Below are 22,865 nucleotides of genomic sequence, written 5' to 3' on the forward strand. Positions count from 1 at the left end.
ATGTCTCTCTGTGTATGTATACTTGTCGAGTAGGATACATGCATGTCCTTGTGTGTGTTTCGATATGCCATAATAGTGCAGTCAAAGTGTGTGTGTGTTTGTGTCTGCAGTACTCCCTGTGTAACGAGCCCCTGATCGAGCTGTCCAACCCCGGGGCCAGTGGCTCTGTGTTCTACCTGACCAAGGATGATGAGTTCATCATCAAGACCGTCATGCACAAGGAGGCCGAGTTTCTACAGAAGCTGCTGCCTGGCTACTACATGGTGAGATATGACCCCACACACTCACAAGACACACACGCACACACATACTCTGCATCATTCCACTCACTCACATACTACACACGAGAGGCAATCTTTCCTGATGAATTGCAAGTTCCTGGAAGGAACATGAAGGAACATGAAAGAACATCAATCCCATGTTTTGCTGATCCCATCCTTACACACTTCATTGCTCCAAGCCCAAACAACTCTGCCTAGCTGCTTTACACCTTGGTACATTCACTAGTGTTGTCTAGACTGCAGGTAACTGCAGGGCACCTAGCCTAGGGAGGTCCTGGTCACTGTGTAACAGAAGCAGGGTGTTGTTGAGCCTGGGATCACCATGCTGGTCACACTTTACTAGAAGGCTAGTTAAACAGCAACAGCTCAGTTTATTAGGTACACCATCCCGTTCACAAAAATGGTTAGCTCCTACAGACAGTGAGTCAAGTGGCCATGGCTTGCTATATAAAGCAGGCAGACAGGCATCAAGGCATTCAGTTACTATTCGATTGAATGTTAGAATGGGCAAAACGAGTGACCTAAGCAACTTTGAGCATGGAATGATCGTCGGTGCCAGGCGCGCCGGTTCCAGTATCTCAGAAATGGTCAGCCTCCTGGGATTTTCACACACAAGTTTCTATGGTTTACAGAGAATGGTGCGACAAACAAAAAACATCCAGTCAGCGGCAGTCCTGTGGGCGAAAACAGCTCGTTGATGAGAGGTCGAAGGAGAATGGCAAGAATTGTGCAAGCTAACAGGGGGTCCACAAACAGGTAAATAACTGCGCAGTACAACAGTGGTGTGCAGAACGGCATCTCAGAGCGCACAACTCGTCGGTCTTTGTCACGGATGGGCTATTGCAGCAGACGACCACGCCGGGTTCCACTCCTATCAGCTAAAAACAAGAAGCGGCTCCACTGGACAATTGAGGTGGAATAACATTGCCTGACGAATCCCGGTTCCTGTTGCGTCATACTGATGACAGAGTCAGGATTTGGCGTAAACAGCATGAGTCCATGGCCCCATCCTGCCTGGTGTCAACGGTACAGGCTGGTGGTGTAATGGTGTGGGGAATGTTTCCTGGTGCACGTTCGGTCCCTTGATACCAATTGAGCAACGTTTCCATGCCCCGAAGAATTCAGGCTGTTCTGGAGGCAAAGGGGGGTCCGACCAGGTACTAGTGTAGGTCCATGTTTCTATTTTAGATTTCTATTTTTAGTGGGGCTAAGCTTGTGTATATTCATGTACCAACAGGCACGGCAACAGAGCAGGAATTTACCCATGTTTGAAGGGAAATGCCCGGAAGCATTAGTACATGACAACAGGAAGACATTTACTCTGACCTTTTCCACCATTTTGGCTCCAGGCAATTGCAGTTACACGATTCCAATGGTTGTTAGGTGTGCGAGTTAATGAGCCCAGAGGGATTCTGAGCCATGCTGGTTCACTGTGGCCTGAGGCCATAGCAGACTGAGACTAAGACTGAGACTGAGACAAACAGTGGGGACAGGCAGGCAGGCACATACACACACACAGAGAGAGGCAGTAGAACAGCTCTACACGTCTGCTGCAGTTGACAGGACTGGGTTGGGCTGGGGGCATAATGTAAAACATGGTGATGTAACAGACGTCAGTGCCACCCCCTCACACTTGTTTTCCACTCTCTCATGGCATCATTCTCCATGCCTGTTTTCCCCATACTTTTCTATTTACCCATGCCAGGCTCGATTCTCTGTCACGCTTTCACTTGCTCTCACTCTCTCTCACCTTCTCACATCTCGTTCTCTCTCTCTCTATCCCACTCTTTCCCCTCTTTCTCTGTCACGTCTCTCTCTTGTTGACTTTTCAGTGCTGTGCCCTCCACTCATGGACAGAGGGGGCATGTGTGGCTGGTTGATGGGGATTCACTCACTCTCTCTCCCTCTGTTTCTCTCCCTCGCTCTCTCTATCTCATGCCCCAGTCTGTCTCTCTCTTGTGGAGATCACTGGCTGTGGCCTAAAAGTCCGAAGGCCTTACTGCCTGCTGTTGGAGCCCTGTGACCCCTCCGGCCCCCTCATTCCCCTGTCTGTCTCTCCCCACCCCTCCCTCCCTCCCTCCCTCCCTCCCTCCCTCCTCTCTCTCTCTCTCTCTCTCTCTCTCTCGCTCTCTCTGTGTCTGCCAGGAGTAGCAGTCTTTGAGTGGATAAGAAGCTGGCTCCTCTGTCATAACTTTAATGGGAGTCTGTCATTACTTTTAATGTTTTTGGAACGTGTGTAGCTTGGCTAACCTCATTTATTTGGGTTGAGTACTTAAATATTTAAAGGGACAGAGTGATGATAAGGGGAGAGTTTTACTAAATAGTGAATTAGATTTGTTTAAATGTCTCATGCTTTGGGTTACAGTTTCCCGTCTTTTTTGGCTACTCTTGTGTTGTGAATATTTTGAAGGGCTGAGGTTAGTTTGGTCTTGAGGAATCATGTGGTACTGTGACGGCGCTGGCCTTACTCAATCACCTAAAGGGACACTTCAGTATTTTGGCAATGAGGCCCTTTGTCTACTTCACCAGAGTCAGATGAACTTTTGGATACCATTTCTATGTCTCTGCGTGCAGTTTGAAGGAAGTTGCTAACTAGCCCTAGCGCAATTGGTAACTAGCGTTAGCGCAATGACTAAATTCCTTGATATTGGACACAGAGACATAACATTTGTATCCATGAGTTCGTCTGACTCTGGGGAAGTAGATAAAGGGCCTCATTGTCAAAATCTCTAAGTATCCCTTTAAAAAGGCTTAAAAACAAAGACTGAGATAAAAAAACTGTTCAAAAGTATTGTATTTATTTTTTAAACGGCCTTTCCAGATCAAGTTAAAACCATAAATACATTGGCAGCTTAAAACCGTGGCTCACCTAGCTTAAAATACATCCCCCTGACAAACATTTCAGGCACATCTATTTAAAATGGCAGATTACCTAATTACCAGGGTTAAAATGAAAGGTACCAAATCATGGACTGTTTGCTCCAATACTATCCTGTGCTCTTGGTCCTCTCTTGATGCTGTTGGTCTTTTTCTTACTGCATCTTTCTCTCTCTCTCTCTCTTCCTCCCTCTCTCCAGAACCTCAACCAGAACCCTCGCACCCTGCTCCCCAAATTCTTCGGCCTGTACTGCATCCAGTCTGGCGGTAAGAACATCCGCATGGTGGTCATGAACAACGTTCTACCGCGTGCCGTCCGCATGCACCTCAAGTTCGACCTAAAGGGCTCCACATACAAACGCTGTGCCTCCAAGAAGGAGAGACAGAAGGCCAAGCCCACCTTCAAAGACCTGGACTTCATGCAGGATCTGCAGGATGGCCTGATGCTGGACCAGGATATGTACAGCGCTCTGGTCAAGACCCTGCAGAGAGACTGTCTGGTGAGGAAAACGATCCTGGTTTAGGACCCATTGCTTGAAAAAGAAAAGGAGAGCCGCACACTCTAGGAGCTCAGATGCAATAATTTAATAACCTAATAACCAACGTTTCGACAGACAAGCTGTCTTCATCAGGGTATAATGAGGACCCATTGCTATCAGGGTTTAAATTACACATTTACATAATTTTAAACTTTAAACATCTACAGTTGAGGGCACAAAAAAGTTACTTTTTCAAAAGGGCCCCCCCCCCCCCAAGCCAATACTTTGTAGAGCCACCTTTTGCAGCAATTACAGCTGCAAGTCTCTTGGGGTATGTCTCTATAAGCTTGGCACATCTAGCCACTGGGATTTTTGCCCATTCTTCAAGGCAAAACTGCTCCAGCTCCTTCAAGTTGGATGGGTTCCGCAATCTTTAAGTCATACCACAGATTCTCAATTGGATTGAGGTCTGGGCTTTGACTAGGCCATTCCAAGACATTTAAATGTATCTCCTTAAACCGCTCAAGTGTTGCTTTAGCAGTATGCTTAGTCATTGTCCTGCTGGAAGGTGAACCTCCTTCCCAGTCTCAAACCTCTGGAAGACTGAAACAGGTTTCCCTCAAGAATTTCCCTGTATTTAGCGCCATCCATCATTCCTTCAATTCTGACCAGTTTCCCAGTCCCTGCCGATGAAAAACATCCCCACAGCATGATGCTGCCACCACCATGCTTCACTGTGGGGATGGTGTTATTGGGGTGATGAGAGGTGTTGGGTTTGCGCCAGACATAGCGTTTTCCTTGATGGCCAAAAAGCTCAATTTTAGTCTCATCTGAACAGAGTACCTTCTTCCATATGTTTGGGGAGTCTCCCACATGGCTTTTGGTGTACACCAAACGTGTTTGCTTATTTTTTTCTTTAAGCAATGGCTTTTTTCTCGCCACTCTTCCGTAAAGCCCAGCTCTGTGGAGTGTACGGCTTAAAATGGTTATATGGACAGATACTCCAATCTCCACTGTAGAGCTTTGCAGCTCCTTCAGGGTTATCTTTGGTCTCTTTGTTGCCTCTGATTCATTTACATTTTTACATTTGAGTCATTTAGCAGACGCTCTTATCCAGAGCGACTTACAGTTAGTGAGTGCATACATTTTTCATACTGGCCCCCCGTGGGAATCGAACCCACAACCCTGGCGTTGCAAGCGCCATGCTCTACCATCTGAGCTACAGGAGGCCTATTAATGCCCTCCTTGCCTTGTCTGTGAGTTTTGGTGGGCGGCCCTCTCTTGGCAGGTTTGTTGTGGTGCTATATTCTTTCAATTTTTTAATAATGGATTTAATGGTGCTCCGTGGGATGTTCAAAGTTTCTGATATTTTTTTAGAACTCAACCCTTATCTGTACTTCTCCACAACTTTGTCCCTGACCTGTTTGGAGAGCTCCTTGGTCTTCATGGTGCCACTTGCTTGGTGGTGCCCCTTGCTTAGTGGTGTTGCAGACTCTGGGGCCTTTCAGAACAGGTATATATACACTGAGATCATGTGACAGATCTTGTGACACTTAGATTGCACACAGGTGGACATTATTTAACTAATTATGTGACTTCTGAAGGTAATTGGTTGCACCAGATCTTATTTAGGGGCTTCATAGCAAAGGGGGTGAATACATATGCACTCACCACTTTTCAGTTATTTATTTTTTAGAATTTTTTGAAACAAGTTATTTTTTTCATTTCACTTCACCAATTTGAACTATTTTGTGTATGTCCATTACATGAAATCCAAATAAAAATAAATTTAAATTACAGGTTGTAATGCAACAAAATAGGAAAAAAGCGAAGGGGGATGAGTACTTTTGCAAGGCATTATACATTGTTAATATGACAAACTCCTTTGACGTCGAGCAGCAAATTATTAATTAATACATTTCTGAAATATGCCTCTGACTGTGCAGTTACATCCACTGTGAAGCAAATGTTTTATACTACGCTGCAGTACAGGTTAAGTTTTTAATTCCCCCATTTGTAATAGAAAAAATCATTGAGAAGGACCCCATTTGACATGTGGACCAATCATAGGGTTGATAGGCCTGGCTCAGTCCTATAACTGAAACCTGTATCTCTGTGTCTATTTCCAGGTGCTGGAGAGCTTTAAGATCATGGACTACAGCTTGCTCCTGGGGGTCCATAACATCGACCAGGCAGAGCGGGAGCAGCAGATGGAGGGAGGAGAGAAGGATGAGAAGAGGCCCGTGGCCCAGAAGGCCCTCTACTCCACCGCCATGGAGTCCATCCAGGGAGGGGCTGCCTGTGGAGAGTCTATCGACACTGACGACACGTGAGTGACTGACACGTGACAGGCTGGGGTGTTTGGGTGTTGTTAGCTGTCTCCTTGTAGCTCTCTCTATCCTCTCTCTGTTTGTCAGTGTCACTCTTTGTATATCACTATCTCTTCATGTTTGTCTCTGTAGGATGGGAGGCATCCCAGCAGTCAACGGGAAAGGAGAGCGTCTACTCCTCTACATCGGAATCATCGACATCCTGCAATCCTACAGGTAATCACAAATATCATATAAATCATACAGAATCGTGTTCATTAGGGCACACTGAAGCAAAACGTTTTGGAACGGAAACGAAAACTAACGTTTCTTATTGGACAAGTTCAGGTAGTCCCTCTCTGTAGCAGTCAATTTTTGTGTCTTTGGTGCCTAATAAATGTGACCCAGGTAACTATATTATAACTAATTCAGTCACTCTCTGTCTTGTAGAATCAGCCCCCCAGCATCATAAGATAACAAAATATTCAGCCTCCAACAGCGTAGATAACAACAGCCTGTAGTGTGGCTGGCTGACGCTGTTTATATTTGTCTCTGTGACCTTAACCCCATAAGGTCGATGTCCGCTCCCCGTGAAAATCGAATTAGCATAATAAAAACATCCCCATAAAAATCTGTTAGTTTAAGCTAGAGATATATTTTTGCATTGGATGCGTTTCAATCCACCGCATCCACCTATGTAACACTTCCGCATCTGCGGTGAAAGGTGACAGCTAGAGCGATGTTTGTCAGACCATGAGAAATCCTGAAAATCAGTCTTGTCACAAAATCGTCTGTAGCGTCCGAACGGTTTGTCCTACAAACTATTATCCCTCTATGGAAAGGTGAGACTCTCACGAACACGTACAGTACCAGCCAAAAGTTTGGACACCTACTCATTCAAGGGTTTTTCTTTATTTGTACTATTTTTTACATTGTAGAATAATAGTGAAGACATCAAAACTATGAAATAACACAAATGGAATCATGTAGTAATCATGTCAAACAAATCAAAATATATTTTATATTTGAGATTCTTCAAATAGCCACCCTTTGCCTTGATGGCAGCTTTGCACACTATTGGCATTCTCTCAACCAGCTTCACCTGGAATGCTTTTCCAACAGTCTTGAAGGAGTTCCCACATATGTTGAGCACTTGTTGGCTGCTTTTCCTTCACTCTGCTGTCCGACTCATCCCAAACCATCTCAATTGGGTTGAGGTCGGGGGATTGTGGAGGCCAGGTCATCTGATGCAGTACTCCATTACTCTCCTTCTTGGTAAAATTGCCCTTACACTGCCTGGAGGTGTGTTGGGTCATTGTCTTGTTGAAAAACAAATGATAGTCCCACTAAGCCCAATCCAGATGGGATGGCGTATCGCTGCAGAGTGCTGTGGTAGCCATGCGGTTAAGTGTGCCTTGAATTCTAAATAAATCACAGACAGTGTCACCAGCAAAGCACCCCCACACCATAACACCTCCTCCTTCGACCGTGAAGGCCTGATTCACACAGTCCCCTCTGAACAGTTGATGTTGAGATGTGTCTGTTACTTGAACTCTGTGAAGCATTTATTTGGGCTGCAATTTCTGAGGCTGGTAACTCTAATGAACTTATCCTCTGCAGAAGAGGTAACTCTGGGTCTTCCATTCCTGTGTCGGCCTCATGAGAGCCAGTTTCATCATAGTGCTTGATGGTTTTTGCGACTGCACTTGAAGAAACTTTCAAAGTTCTTGAAATGTTCCGTATTGACTGACCTTCATTCTTAAAGTAATGATGGACTGTCGTTTCTCTTTGCTTATTTGAGCTGTTCTTGCCATAATATGGACTTGGTCTTTTACCAAATAGAGCTATCTTCTGTATACCCCCCTTACCTTGTCACAACACAACTGAATGGCTCAAACGCATTAAGAAAAAACATCCCACAAATTAACTTTTAACAAGGCACACCTGTTAATTGAAATGCATTCCAGGTGACTACCTCATGAAGCTGGTTGAGAGAATGCCAAGAGTGTGCAAAGCTGTCATGAAGGCAAAGGATGGCTATTTGTTAAACACTTTTTTGGTTACTACATGATTCCATATGTGTTATTTCATAATTTTGATATCTTCACTATTATTCTACATGTAAAAATAAAAATGTAAAAAATATATAAAAACCCTTGAATGAGTAGGTGTGTCCAAACCTTTGACTTGTAGTGTACATGTTTGTTGTTTTGCTCTAGGACGCCCACAGGCCTCACAAGACTCTTCTTAAGGTCTCCTGGTATCAGTTGAAAAAATGTATGGTATATATGGAGACTGTTTAGTGACAAAAATAAGGGGTCCAAAAAAATAACAAATGTTTCCTGATCTTTCTTATATCTTTCAGATATAGGACAGACACTTCAGAACAAACTTCCTTTAGATGGTTTTTTGGGGACTATCTGTTGTTCCATGTAGTGAATCTGTTATTCAATGCGTTTGTATGGGCTAATATCAGTAATGCCAAATAATTGTTTTTATATATTTTTTTGATACTTTAAGGAGTCTTAAAATTCAAAATCAAATAGCAATAGCAATATGATCCTTGGTATGACCTTCTTAAAACAGTTCCATATAGCTTAGTAGTATCCCCACCCCTCCCCCGGCTTAGACAGGGCTTAGACTCTTATGGGTTAGTACATTTTTAAGACCAAACGTTTTAAGTGTTGTTTCTTTTCTCTTTCCGGCTCCAGGTTAATAAAGAAACTGGAGCACACGTGGAAGGCTTTGGTTCACGATGGGGTGAGTGTCATGTTCATAATGATCCTTCTTTATTTGTATTTCCTAGTACAGTCAGTCTGGGCTATGTAATCATATCTGAGCTCGTTATGAACACAATCATTAACAATATATGTTTCTCCTATGGCTTATGGGTTAAGTAATGCTGTGTTTTCTTATGAGGCATTGCGTTGTCAATCCTTGTGACTGGGCTGTGATACAGTTGGTCATGTCGATGGCCAAGAGTCTAGGTCCTAGTTTATAGTAGGGCCCAGAGTTTTTCCTGCTCAGGTCACATGTTGAGGAAAAACTCCAGGCCCCCAGTCCTATTTGACAGATAGCCTTACTCCTGCTCCTCCCAGACAGACAGACAGACAGACAGACAGACAGACAGACAGACAGGTGTGCAGACTATTGGAGATTTGACCAGCTGTGCGGTTTTAATCATTGAACAGCAAGCCACTGTCTGTCTCTTCCCCCTCTCTCTGTCTGGGTCCTGAGTACTCTATACTCTGACCTTGAGGTTACTGCCATTCTTTCCCCTCATGCATTTATTGATGAAGTCACAGCTATACAGACAGGTTGGCTACTGTGGAGAAGCAGGGTAGCCTTTTGTGTTCTCTCTGTGTGTGTGTGTGTGTGTGTGTGTGTGTGTGTGTGTGTAATCTCTTTAGTGAATATGTCCAGTACACGTGTACTCAGGGACCCAGTAAGAGCCTCTTCTCCTCCTCATCCCCCTCTCCATCACTAACAGATCCTCTGGCTCTGACCTCAAGCACCTCAGCCTCCCCCATTTCTCTCAGACATCAGCTTCGGGCTGCTCCTAATATACAGTGCCTTCAGAAAGTATTCATACCCCTTTACTTATTCCACATTTTGTTGTGTTACAGCCTGAATTCAAAATGGATTAATTTTGATATTTTTTCTCACCCATCTACACACAGTACCCCATATTGACAAAGTGAAAACATGTTTTTAGAAATGTTAGCAAATGTATTGAAAATTAAATATATAAATATCTAATTTACGTAAGTATTCACACCCCTGAGTCAATACTTTGTAGAAGCACCTTTAGCAGTGATTACAGCTGTGAGTCTGTCTGGGTAAGTCTTGAAGAGCTTTCCACACCTGGATTGTGCAACATTTGCCCATTATTCTTTTCCAAATTCTTTGTCTGTCAAATTGGTTGTTGATCATTGCTAGATAACCATTTTCAGGTCTTGCCATAGATTTTCAAGTAGATTTAAGTCAAAACTGTAACTTGGCAACTCAGTAACATTCATTGTCTTCTTGGTAAGCAACTCCAGTGTAGATTTGGCCTATTGTCCTGCTGAAAGGTGAATTAATATCCCATTGTTTGGTGGAAAGCAGACTGAACCAGGTTTTCCTCTAGGATTTTGCCTGTGCTTAGCTCCATTCCGTTTCTTTTTTTATCCTGAAAAACTCCCCAAACCTTAACGATTACAAGCATACCCATAACATGATGCAGCCACCACTATGCTTGAAAATATGGAGAGTGGTACTCAGTAATGTGTTTTATTGGATTTGCCCCAAACATAACACTTCGTATTCAGGACAAAAAGTAAATTGCTTTGCCACATTTTTTGCAGTATTACTTAAGTGCCTTGTACAGGTTTCCTTCTTTTCACTTTGTCAATTAGGTTAGTATTGTGGAGTAAACTACAATGTTGATGATCCATCCTCAGTTTTCTCCTATCACAGCCATTAAGCTCTGTAACTGTTTTAAAGTCACCATTGGCCTCGTGGTGAAATCCCTGAGAGGTTTTCTTGCTCTCCGGCAACTGAGTTAGGAAGGACGCCTGTAATCGTTGTAGTGACTGGGTGTATTGAAACACCATCCAAAGTGTAATTAATAACTTCACCATGCTCAAAGGGATAACCAATGTATTTTTGGTATTTTTTTTACCCATCTACCAATAGGTGCCCTTCTTTGCAAGGCATTGGAAAACCTCCATTGTCTTTGTGGTTGAATCTGTGTTTGAAATTCACTGCTCGACTGAGGGACCTTACCAATAATTGTATGTGTGGGGTACAGAGATGAGATTGTCATTCAAAAATCATGTTAAACACTATTATTCCATGCAACTTATTATGTGACTTTTTAAGCACATTTTTACTCCTGAACTTATTTAGGCTTGCCATGACAAAGGGGTTGAATAATTATTGACTCAAGACATTTCAGCTTTTCATTTTTTATTAATTTGTAAAAATGTTGAAAAACACAATTCCACTTTGACATTATGGGGTATTGTGTGTAGGCCAGTGGCCAAAAATTAAAATTTTCAATTCAATCTGTAACACAACAAAATCTGTCTCGAACCCCCCACCCCCACCCCTGAAATGGTCTAACAAGCCTGGTGTACGTCACCCTTGGTGGCGAAGGAGTTTCTCACCCTGTCTCTCACCGTGTTGTGAAACCAGCACAATGACTGAGTGATGGGGTTATACTATATAATCTCTCTCTCGGGTGTGTGCATGTGTGTTGAGCCAATGAAAGCACAGCTTACAAAGTAGATGTCTGTGATTGTTAAGTCATCCTCGTCATCCTGATGCATCCGGACCCTGACCCCCGGCGGGGAAGCATGGTGTCAGGTCCGGATGCACCAGCCAATTCTCCCAGGATGACGAGGATGACTTAACAATCACAGACATCTACTTTGTAAGCTGTGCTTTCATTGGCTCAACATGGTAGAATTACTGTACACACCTCTCTCTTCTCTCTCTCTCTTTTTTATTTTCTTTCTTTCTCTCGTGCTCTCTCTCTCTCTCTCTTTCTCTCTCTCTCTTCCTCTCTCTCTGGGTCAGACTGAACCAAACACCCCAGTGTCATGTGTCCTGGACAGCCATGTGATCTTAGCCCACTGGTGCATGTGTAATAATGGGAGAGAGTGTGTGTCCTGGACAGCCATGTGATCTTAGCCCATTGGTGCATGTGTAATAATGGGAGAGAGTGTGTGTCCTGAGCCGCCTGGCCTACTCTATTAATAAACTAGGCCATACAGTGGGGCGTACAGCATCCTAACTAAGAATGGCCTCGCTCTGGAGAGATGGACTGTACTTAAAGTAAATGTGTTGTTCTTTCGCCCTCATTATTTCTCTCTCTCTCTCGCTGTGTCTCTCTCCTGTTTTCGCTTCCTCTCTCTCGTTCGATTTGTCTTTATCTTCCCATACCTTTCTTTCTTATCCCCCCCTCAGGACACTGTATCAGTCCATCGGCCGGGCTTCTATGCAGACAGGTTCTTCAAATTCATGAGCAGCAATGTGTTCAAGAAGAGCTCCTGTGAGTAGACCTGACTAGACTACCAGTCAGACTGACAGACTCATGGCTTCCACTGCCTCAGGCACTCTGAGGAAAACAAAGACCTGCTCAATTAACTTATTTTATGCTTGAATCTTGGTTTTGAACTTGATGTCTTTAACTTGATGTCTTTTGAATTGATGTACTTTTTCACTGCAAATCCTCTTATGTATTTTGTACTGGGAGGTGAAACATTATGAGAAAATATGGAAGATATTGGAACACTCAAACACACATGTAGGACTGTGTTCCCATTGGTGGTAAGAAGACAAGTGTTCCCCTTAGTGATGTTATTTATCTGTGTGTTCCTCAGCCTTGAAGTCTTCTCCCATTAAGAAGGGTCGTGTGGGCCTGACGGTGCCTAAGTACACTGGCCCCGGGGCCGCCTGGTCAGCCAGCCAGTTGCCCTCAGAGAGAGACGATAACATCTATGACCTGAGAGGAGCACGCAGCTTCCCCACGCTGGAGGACGAGGGTAGGGGGACCTAGACCATACAAACACCCCCCCGTCACATTCACACACTCCACCTTCACACAGCGCTATCATTTTATCCTAGCTGTTGATGCAGGTGTTTTGACAACCTGTTCTGATTCTCTCTCCCCACTTCTCCCCCCTTGTCTCTTCTCTCTCTCGCGCGCGCGCGCACACACTCTCTCTCTCTCAGGGCGACCAGACCTCCTCCCCTGCACCCCTCCGTCGTTTGAGGATGCGACCACGGCCTCCATCGCCACCACGCTCTCCTCCACCACCTCTCTGTCCATCCCAGAGAGGTCTCCTTCAGACGCTGGAGCAGAGCACCCCCGCTACAGGTACCAGAACAACAGCTCTGAGAGAAGGTACAGCTATGGTCACAATGTCTTATTTATGGAGTATGTATTCATAGGGTATGTCCTTAAAAAAAAAAGAGAATTCACAAATAAAAATAAGTCAAGATGCATAATATAATGGTTATACCATATTCAGAACTGAATCACAAACAATCACTGGTTGTGTTGAACTGTCAGAGCCACAGAACCTAATTGATGTACCCTACCCAGGTTTACAACACATTAACTTCTCTGTCTGTCTGTTTCTCTCCAGGAGGCACACCCAGTCTGTCAGCCATGACGGGAGGTAAGAACACTACGTTGCCTGCTTGGCCTGTTTGAATGCACAACTTATTCCGTTGTATAAAGGACTTGGTAGTGTGGTCCTCTGTAGCTCAGCTGGTAGAGCACGGCGCTTGTAACGCCAGGGTAGTGGGTTCGATCCCCGGGACCACCCATACACAAAAATGTATGCACACATGACTGTAAGTCGCTTTGGATAAAAGCGTTTGCTAAATGGCATATTATTATATTATTATTATTATTCTTACAGCGCTAGTCATTCTGGCTCTGACCAGTGAGTAAGGCCACTAGGCTAGGGTGTGTCAGGTCAGCCTATTGGTCTGTGTTTTTATGGGTATGACCACCCTTCCTGTCGCTGAGTTGTATTGCGTGTGTGTGTACTTACATTGCACGTGTGTGTGTGTGTGTGTGTGTGTGTGTGTGTGTGTGTGTGTGTGTGTGTGTGTGTGTGTGTGTGTGTGTGTGTGTGTGTGTAGGACCCAGGAGGAGGTGCGTGTGCGTTTGGAGGAGCAGCAGACCATCACGGTGGAGGTGGAGGTGAAGAGACATGACAGCGAGCCCACCATCACAGCCCCACAGCCCTCTCCAGAGACCAGGTACACAGCCTCAACCTTCATCTACATAGACCAAAATGTATTACACAAGGCCCTGAGGGCATGCTCAACTCTACTGAGCACCACACCCAGCATCCAACACACTCACTGAAACCAGAGCCATGCATTTACAGAGTTATTAACATTTCAACAGGCACCATGTTGGTATACCTAACATACTTGACAGCACTCACTGTAACTCCGGGAATCCCAAGTATAAAGTCAGTGTTTCAGATCCTACCTAAAATGTAAAATGTAAATGATGGGGCTGTCAGGTTAAATACCTGTTACGACTGCTCTGACTCCAATAGGAACCGTGCTGCTGCTGCTACGGCACTTTTTACTAAAAAATAACCTGGAAATGTCTCACCTGGGACAGGCTAACCCCTAGGTTATCTAACCATCCGCTCTGGGAAGTGGGGCAGTCATGCTCCCATTTGGCGTTGATATTAAGTCCCCACCTTACATCTTACTCTAGGTCCCATTTGGTTATTGGGGTGGCTGTGGCCTGTTGCTATGCTGTTAAGTCCCTTGTTATGGACAGATCATCACTGCCTCTGGATGTTCTCTGGAGCAGACATCTAATTAGGTTAAGAGAGTGGAGTAGGGTGAGGCAGACAGACAGGGTAGTAGGGTGAGACAGACAGACAGACAGGGTAGTAGGGTGAGAAAGACAGTGACTGTAAAAGGGTGTGACGGAAAGACAGGAGTGCATGGGGAAAGTTATGGAGCGGCCGGGCAGTGGAACTAGGTCAGATGGGTCTGGGGCTAAGGCCGGGGGGGTTGAGACCAAGTTAGACATATGGCCTCTGGGAGCTGGGTGGGGTAGTAGGGTAAGGGTGGAGGGGACGGAGCAGACAGGGGGACTGGGGAATTAGCCATCTGGAGACCCTGCTCCTCAAAGCTGCCTCAGACTCACCTGCTTGGGGAGAGAGTGAGATGTGAGAGGTGAGAGCAAGAGAGAAAAAGAGAGGGAGAGAGGTAGAAAGAGAGTGAGGTCCCTGGCTGCATGGCAACTACAACACATTTACATTTACATTTTAGTCATTTAGCAGACGCTCTTTTCCAGAGCGACTTACAGTTAGTGAGTGCATACATAATTTTTTATACTGGCCCCCCGTGGGAATTGAACCCACAACCCTGGCGTTGCAAACCAGCCCCCCACCCCCATTAAATACTTATTTCCAGACAAACAGGTCCTTCTCCGAGTCTGAGATGCTGTCGCTGCTCTTTAGGAACGCCAGACTTCACATTTCTGTCTCTCTATCTAAACACACAAGCTGAGAAAGCAATCTGGGATTAGCTTAAGTCGTTCCTAGTAGTTCATGATCTGGGTCTGGACAATAGCGGGATTGTGGTGGCACTGTGCCATCTGGTAGTGTAAGTCTTAGTTCGTGGCATCTTAGCAACAGCCTCCGAGCCTCTCTGTTCCCTTTGATCTAATCGGTCAGCTCTGCCTGTCTGGGCTGGTTTCAGAAAGAGGGAGAGGGAGGGAGAAGGAGAAAGAGAGAGTGTGTGTTTGAGAGCAGGTGTGTACAGTAATTCTACCGTGTTTGTGTATGAGCAGGTGTGTGACTGACCCCTGTATCTTCTCAGTGAGGTACCAGAGGTAGCTTCTGCTGCTGTTGTTGCCCCACCCTCCACCTCTGCCCCGGCCCCTGATACCCCTGGGGCCCCTGCTGAAGCCTCTGCAGCTGAGACCTCTGGCCCGGAGACCCCTGCTTCGGCGCCGGAGGCACCTGCCAGTTCCAAGGTGATGGTAGAGGCTGAGCGGGACCGCCGGGGCAGCATGGTGTCAGGGTCCGGCTGCACCAGCCAAGCCTCCCAGGATGACGAGGATGACGTAACAATTACAGACATCTACTTTGTAAGCTGTGCTTTCATTGGCTAAACATACATGCACACACACCTGGGTCGTATTCCTTTTGTAACAAACAATGAAACTAATGTTTCTCACTGTTTCAGTTTGTTTTCATCCATTTAGTGCCTAATGAATAGGATCCTGGGCACACAAGGCACAGTTATGATAGATACTAAATACCAACTGTTACCATGTCTATAGGCATACAGCTCAGTTACAACATACGGTATACTACAGTATCCTAGCTACTAAATAGCTCCTAGGATTAAACCTACGTCAGTCGGTAGGCATACAGCACAACATGATACAGACAACAGCAGATGCTAGACTATACACAGCTAGCTCCCATCATTTCCATTGGCCATCATTTTTGTTTTGTTAAATATTGTTTGTCCATGTGCGTTGACAGTAGGAATCCAGAGGGAGCAGAGAGAGAGAGTGAGGTGAGACACCTGCATGGGACTGTTATACCAGAAGACACCACAGTGGGTTGGAGTGTTCAGACTGGGTTGGATTGGAGTGTTCAGAATGTTCTGGGGTGTTCAGAGTGGGTTGGAGTGTTCAGACTGTGTTGGATTGGCGGGTTCAGTATGTTCTGGAGTGTTCCGAATGTTCTGGAGTGTTCAGACTGGGTTTGAGTGTTCAGACTGGGTTGGAGTGTTCAGACTGGGTTGGAGTGTTCAGACTGGGTTGGAGTGTTCAGACTGGGTTGGAGTGTTAAGAATGTTCTGGGGTGTTCAGACTGGGTTGGAGTGTTCAGACTGGGTTGGAGTGTTCAGACTGGGTTGGAGTGTTCAGACTGGGTTGGAGTGCTCAGACTGGGTTGGAGTGTTCAGACTGGGTTGGAGTGTTAAGAATGTTCTGGGGTGTTCAGAGTGGGTTGGAATATAGTGTTCAGAATGTTCTGGGGTGTACAGAGTGGGTTGGGGCAGAGTGTTCAGACTGTTCTGGTGTGTTCGGAGTGGGTTGGGGTGGAGTGTTCAGAATGTTCTGGGGTGTTCAGACTGGGATTTGAGGTGTTTAAGGGTTAATATAGTCCATCTCCCTAGCTTCACTTCTGCTTTGTCCTAAGCACTTGATGTCATCTCAATGTGGCACTAAACATAATTGAATGTGGGCCCAGACAAATAGGACAGTACTTCAGGCTATGACATCAGCAGATAATGAAGTTACGGTTGAGTTGTTCGCTCTTTTATTCTAACCACATCTCTCTTAACTGGTTTAGAGTGTGTGCTTTCTGTTTTGCATGCATGGCCCTCGTCCTCCTAAACATTAATAGATTACTTCTCTTCAGACAGCCTGACTTTGATCTGACAGGTGTTATTGTAGCAGTCTGGGCTCTACGACACTGAGTTCAGCGCCAGAGCCATGCATTAATATACGAGTCTGTGGTGAGAAGTGATGGGAAGTCCAGACAGGAAAGTCTCCTCTGGCGTTGCTCTGACTGGTGGACAGTCTTTCCTGCAATGAAACACCTCACACTGTGTCCCTGGAGGCCCTGAGGGTCAGTAGGTCTGTCTGTCTGTCTGAGCGCTCTTAGTCATCTGATGACCATCTCAACTCACCAGCCCTGCTCTGACTCTACTCTCATGCTGTAGTTCAGGAGAAACAGAGTGGAGCTCTGTAGGCTGCAGAGAGGCAACACTTTTAACAACCACTATCACCACTGTCTGTCTCTGTATCCATGCACCTGTGGTCATTTAGCCAGCCGAAGACACGTATTAGGTCATATAACATTCTAAATGGAATTCTAATAGCATTCTAATTTAGTGCTTCTAAATGGTTTCATTATATGGGTTGTATGGTAGTGTCATCTCATCATGTGTAAAGCAATCTCAAAGCAAATACCAATAAACAGCATAAAAATATGATTGTCTTCTGGGATTTGACTGGTTAAAGTAGATGACTCTTCATCAGAACAATGTGTGGGATATTGCACCAGTACTGAGAGACGGAGCGGAGCGGACATTATTCTGAGAGCTCTTGGAGAGAGGGCTGAAGTGATTGTTCTAGTCAGAGCAGACGTTGGGGAGATGGCAGAGAAGTGCTTCACAAGTGGCTACAGCCTGAATGATTCATTTATCATCAGCATTCACCACCTCCCTTTTGCACTCACTCTCTCTCTGTTTCTGTCTCACCCTCTCGCTCTGGGTCTTTCGCTCTCTCACTCTGTCTCCTCTGTTTCCCTTATCTTCCTCTCTCCTTCACGCCGTTTCTCTCCCTGTCTTTCACATTCCCTCGCTCCTCTGATTTATCTGTTTAAGCTGTGACTGAGGCTCAGGGTGGTGAGAGGAGTGAGGAAGGGGAAAGGGGGGATGAGAGGAGGAGGAGGAGGAGGAGGGCACCAGACCTGTAAATCCATTCATCATCATGCCTGATTCACATTTAATTTCTTCACCCTTCACCATCACACAGTCAAAACAGCAATCTCCTCTTCTATCACCTCTATAATGAACCTTGAATTTCCATCCATGTTCCAGCTACATCTCATTTGTCTGTCCCTCCATCCCTTTCACCCCTCTGTTCTCCCCCATCTCTCTCTCTCCCTCTCCCCTCTCTCATCTCTCTCTCTCTCGCTCTTTCTCTGGGGGTGTGCTGTCAGCTTGCAGACGGGAGAACCTGGGTGTTCTCTCCTGTCCCGTCGGAGGAGAAAGCTGCAGTGTAAGTTAGTAGGACTCTCTATGGCTCCCAGTTTAGATGCCTACTACGAGAGCTTGGTACTATAAGGTTCTATCTGCATTTTTGTCCAACATTTTTATTGACATAGCCTTGTTCTGTTCAATGCTCTCTACCTGTATATTACTCTGAATACCCAAATTCATGTTGTTATGTTCAAAAGAATACAATATAAAAATTGCTGACACCATTCAAACCAATGAGGTTTCGGAACTTTAAAGCCAATTATCTCAGAATCATCTTTTTGCAGATAGAACCTTATAGTCCCAAGCTCTCATGTCTAGTCAATGCTTCAGTCAATAGCACCTTTTTATACGGATATCAATGGTCTATAGCTGTGAATGGAGTTGTTGTAGCTTAGTCCCCCAGTCTGCTTACTTTGAGTCTTAGTGCTGTACATGTAGCGATTCCTCAGTTTTGTATTTGTATTCATTATGGATCCCCATTAGCTGCTGTCAAGGCAGCAGCTACTCTTCCTGGGTTCCAGCAAAATTAAGGCAGTTCTAAGTTATAATACATTCATAACAGATTTCACAACATATTAAGTGTGTGCCCTCAGGCCTCTACTCTACTACCACATATCTATAACACAAAATCCATGTGTACATGTGTGTATAGTGCGTATGTTATCGTATGTTTGAATGCATGTGTCTATGTTTGTGTTGCTTCACAGTCCCCGCTGTTCCATAAGGTGTATTTTTATCTGTTTTTTAAATCTAATTTTACTGCTGGCATGAGTTACTTGATGTGGAATAGAGTTCCATGTAGTCATGGCTCTATGTAGTACTGTGCGCCTCCCATACTCTGTTCTGGACTTGGGGACTGTGAAGAGACCTCTGGTGGCATGGCTTTGAAATAGACGGATCCGAATGAAAAGACATACACAAGATCTCACACAAATGACTAACAAGCTGACTTCCCTTGACAAGCATCTTTTCTCAGAGGATGCTTGATGGTGCCTTGATGCGTAACAGGCCGTGACACATTACATGCTTTACGTATTGTTACAGATCATTTTTATTTCATCATGTGTTTCATCTCATTTGAACAAAAAGGGTCATGGCCTTTTTGATCTGCCTTCATATCATGTCATTGTTAAAGCTACAGTCTGCAATCTGGAAATCTGTTCAATAGTCATTTTAATTCTTGATATAATTCTGTTGTTTTTCTTTTAGCAGACTGTAGCTTTAACGTTATTCATCCATCTCATCCTCTGCTTGGGGTTTGTTCCTCTACATGTTGAATCAAATCAAACGGCTGGAGAAGACTCTCCCTGTAGAGAGAGAGGGGGAGCGATGGGGCAAGAAAGGAGGAGAAGGAAGGGATGAGGTGGCTGAGTTATAGGAGGAGGCTCTTGGTTTCTCATTTGAGGCCATCTGTCTCTCTCCTCTGCTCCCACTCCCTGTCTTCCCACCTCTCTCTCTCTTTAATTCCTTCTCAGTCTCTCCCTCTATCTCCACCTGAGTGGCCTCAGAGACAGAGCAGCACTGAGGCGCTGTCAGGGCTAAACACTTAATGCACATAATAGTAAATGCAATGCACAGAGCACTTTTCTTTATTGAGAATGAAAGGGGGGAAGATGCTTTGAGAGTAGATGTCATTTTGGTTGTTGGCAGTGCTGGCAACCTCGCTTTCCACCCACCACCCCTGTCGCCAACCACCCACTCCCACCCTGTTTTCTGGCTGATGCATACTGTAGATTCATCCTTTTTCCTAGTCCACTTCACCTTAGCTTTTTAGATTGATGAGGTGTTAATCAAATAGAAATAGCGTAGTCATAGAAAGCAATTCTTAGGCACATGATACATACCAGCCAGCATTAGAACTGAAGAGTTTTGACTGATAGCAGGAAATAGGAAAGACTAACATTCTTTTGAAGGAAATGTTAATATTTTATTACACAAACCCTCTATGCTGTGTTCCAATAGGATTTCCCTGCAGTTAGGCTAATCTATATTCCAAGCTCACACTTTCTGTCCTGGCATTTCCTCCTTTGGCATTTCTAATTTTATTTTATTTTCCTGGCCTGTCTATCTCTCTTGCCTGCCTCTGCTTCTCTGTGTGTGTCCAATGGCCCCCACTCTCTCCCTTTCTCTGACGCCCTCTGCTGTGTCGGTTGTGCACCGACAGCCCCCAGAGGACAGGACCTGGGTGTACTCCCCTCTGCACTATGGCAGTGAGTCTAATACCTTGCCGGATGGGCAGGAGAGCGAGACAGTAAGTAGTGAGAATTACACCTCCAGTATCCAGTACAGTGTGTGTGTGTGTGTGGGCCGGCCTGACCGTCGAGCCCAATGAATATGGCCGTGCCAGTTATGACCATTTAGTTCCCTCTCCCTTCACCATGCAACCCCCAACTCTCACTGCATGTCTCAGTTTCTTCACTCTGGTGCCTCGGCCTCATCCTCTCTGTCTGTATGCCTGGCTGGTGTGCCTGGCTGGCTGGCTGGTTGCATGTCGTTTGGCAACTTGGCACATGTCTCCTTCACCTCATGGCTCATGCGTCACCATTATCAGATCCCACACCCACACAGCTACAGTTGCCAATGTCATTTTTTCTGAAACAACTGATCAACATACAGTATAAGCCTGTGCTTTGACATACAGTGCATTCGGAAAGTATTCAGACCCCTTGACTTTTTCCACATTTTGTTACGTTACAGCCTTATTTTAAAATGGATTAAATAAATACAAATCCTCATCAATCTACACACAATACCCCATAAATTTAAATATTAAATTTACAAACGATTAAAGCCTCAAGTCTTCTTGGGTATGACGCTACAAGCTTGGCACACCTGTATTTGGTGAGTTTCGGGACAAGTCTCTGAATGTCCTTGAGTTGCCCAGCCAGAACCTGGACTTGAACCCGATTGAACATCTCGGGAGAGACCTGAAAATAGCTGTGCAGCGACGCTCCCCATCCAACCTGACAGAGCTTGAGAGGATCTGCAGAGAAGAATGGGAGAAACTCCTCAAATACAGGTGTGCCAAGCTTGTAGCGTCATACCCAAGAAGACTCAAGGCTTTAATCGCTGCCAAAGGTGCTTCAACAAAGTACTGAGTAAAGGGTCTGAATACTTATGTATATGTAATATTTCAATTTTTTACTTTTTATACATTTGCATTTTATACATTTACAAAGCTGTTTTTGCTTATTCATTATGGGGTATTGTGTGTAGATTGTTGAGGGGGAAAAAAACAATTTAATCTATTTTAGAATAAGGCTGTAACATAACAAAATGTGGAAAAAGCCAAGGGGTCTGAATACTTTCCGAATGCACTGTATACAGAAAAAGCAGTTGGTCAAGTGAATGGCAAATAAGTATAGCAAATAAATAGCTATAACATTTGATTTGTACAGTTCCTCTCTGAAACGCAATAATGTGTTTTCATGAGGAAAACAGGCACGTTTCTCGACAGATACACTGGCTTTGAGAAGGGATTGCGTGACGATTATTTTAGCAATCGCGTGACGCAACATGACAACGTGACGCGATTGGTCGACAGGCTTCTAGGTGGGGCGTTACACGTTCTTTCTTTCATTGGATTTCTATCTCTTTTGTATAATATCTCTGGCAATGGCACCATGCAATGCACCCTGGACTAAAGAGGCAGACAAATAGGGAAAATGTGCTAGATCCTCCGTTACATTACACATTTATTGATGTAGGAATATCGCAAAAATGTGGTCAATTGCTCATTCGAGAGAAGACATCCTCCCGAGTTATGACATCGGCCAGTATTGAAATATGACATGTATGATAGACGTTTTCGCGATCTAAAAGTCGTATTCCTATTAACTTCCAGTGTAGTGAGAGCGACTTTATCACAGTGCTACGTCGTACCGGACAGATTTCTGCCTGCTTGAACGCCAATAACGCACAAATATCATACCCCCCCATATTGTAATGGTGAGAGGGTTAGCATGTCTTGGGGGTATGATATTTGTGCGTCTAACTTTCTCACTCATCATTATTCACGATTCATTCAGGACTATCCATAATCATGGTAGCACCCACATTAATGTAGAAGTGTTTAGAAACATATTATATTATTATTTACAGTAAAAGTGACTCCAAAACGACACAACATTATTTACCACTCATTTCCATTGGGCATCCAACAAGTTTGTAGAGCCACAAGCTTGATGTAATTATTGCGTGCTCGGAATATGGGACCAAATACTACACTTTTGACTACTTTAGTACACATACAGTGCATTCATAAAATATTCATACCCCTTTGTTTTATCTAATTTCTACCAGCATGTTACATGTGCAACCAGAGGGAAAAAAACTCTAGACCACCTTTACTCCACACACAGAGACGAATGCAAAGCTCTCCCTCGCCCTCCATTTGGCAAATCTGATCATAATTATATCCTCCTGATTCCTGCCTACAAGCAAAAACTAATGCAGGAAGTACCATTGACTCACTCAATATGGAAGTGGTCAGATGACGCAGATGCTAACCTACAGGACTGTTTTGCTAGCACAGACTGGAACATGTTCCGGGACTCATCCGATGGCATTGAGGAGTATACCACATCAGTCACCGGCTTCATCAATAAGTGCATCGATGACGTTGTCCCCACGTACATACCCCAACCAGAAGCCATGGA

At 44.7% G+C, this 22,865-nt stretch overlaps 1 protein-coding gene across 1 annotated transcript in view; it reads left to right on the forward strand.

The window, feature by feature from the left end:
• The window catches only part of LOC311137634 (phosphatidylinositol 4-phosphate 5-kinase type-1 gamma-like), a 69,069-nt gene that overhangs the window by 38,655 nt on the left and 7,549 nt on the right, over positions 1–22,865 (forward strand). The window contains exons 6-16 of the mRNA XM_084172146.1: positions 111–263; positions 3,359–3,658; positions 5,767–5,966; positions 6,100–6,183; positions 8,658–8,706; positions 11,899–11,983; positions 12,315–12,476; positions 12,667–12,838; positions 13,083–13,115; positions 13,588–13,707; positions 15,301–15,571. Coding sequence (XP_084028272.1) covers positions 111–263; positions 3,359–3,658; positions 5,767–5,966; positions 6,100–6,183; positions 8,658–8,706; positions 11,899–11,983; positions 12,315–12,476; positions 12,667–12,838; positions 13,083–13,115; positions 13,588–13,707; positions 15,301–15,571 — 1,629 coding nt within the window. The remainder of the gene's footprint in view (positions 1–110; positions 264–3,358; positions 3,659–5,766; positions 5,967–6,099; positions 6,184–8,657; positions 8,707–11,898; positions 11,984–12,314; positions 12,477–12,666; positions 12,839–13,082; positions 13,116–13,587; positions 13,708–15,300; positions 15,572–22,865) is intronic.

Source organism: Coregonus lavaretus, assembly GCF_964263955.1.
Source record: "Coregonus lavaretus genome assembly, chromosome: 11".
NCBI classification, from domain to species: domain Eukaryota; kingdom Metazoa; phylum Chordata; class Actinopteri; order Salmoniformes; family Salmonidae; genus Coregonus; species Coregonus lavaretus.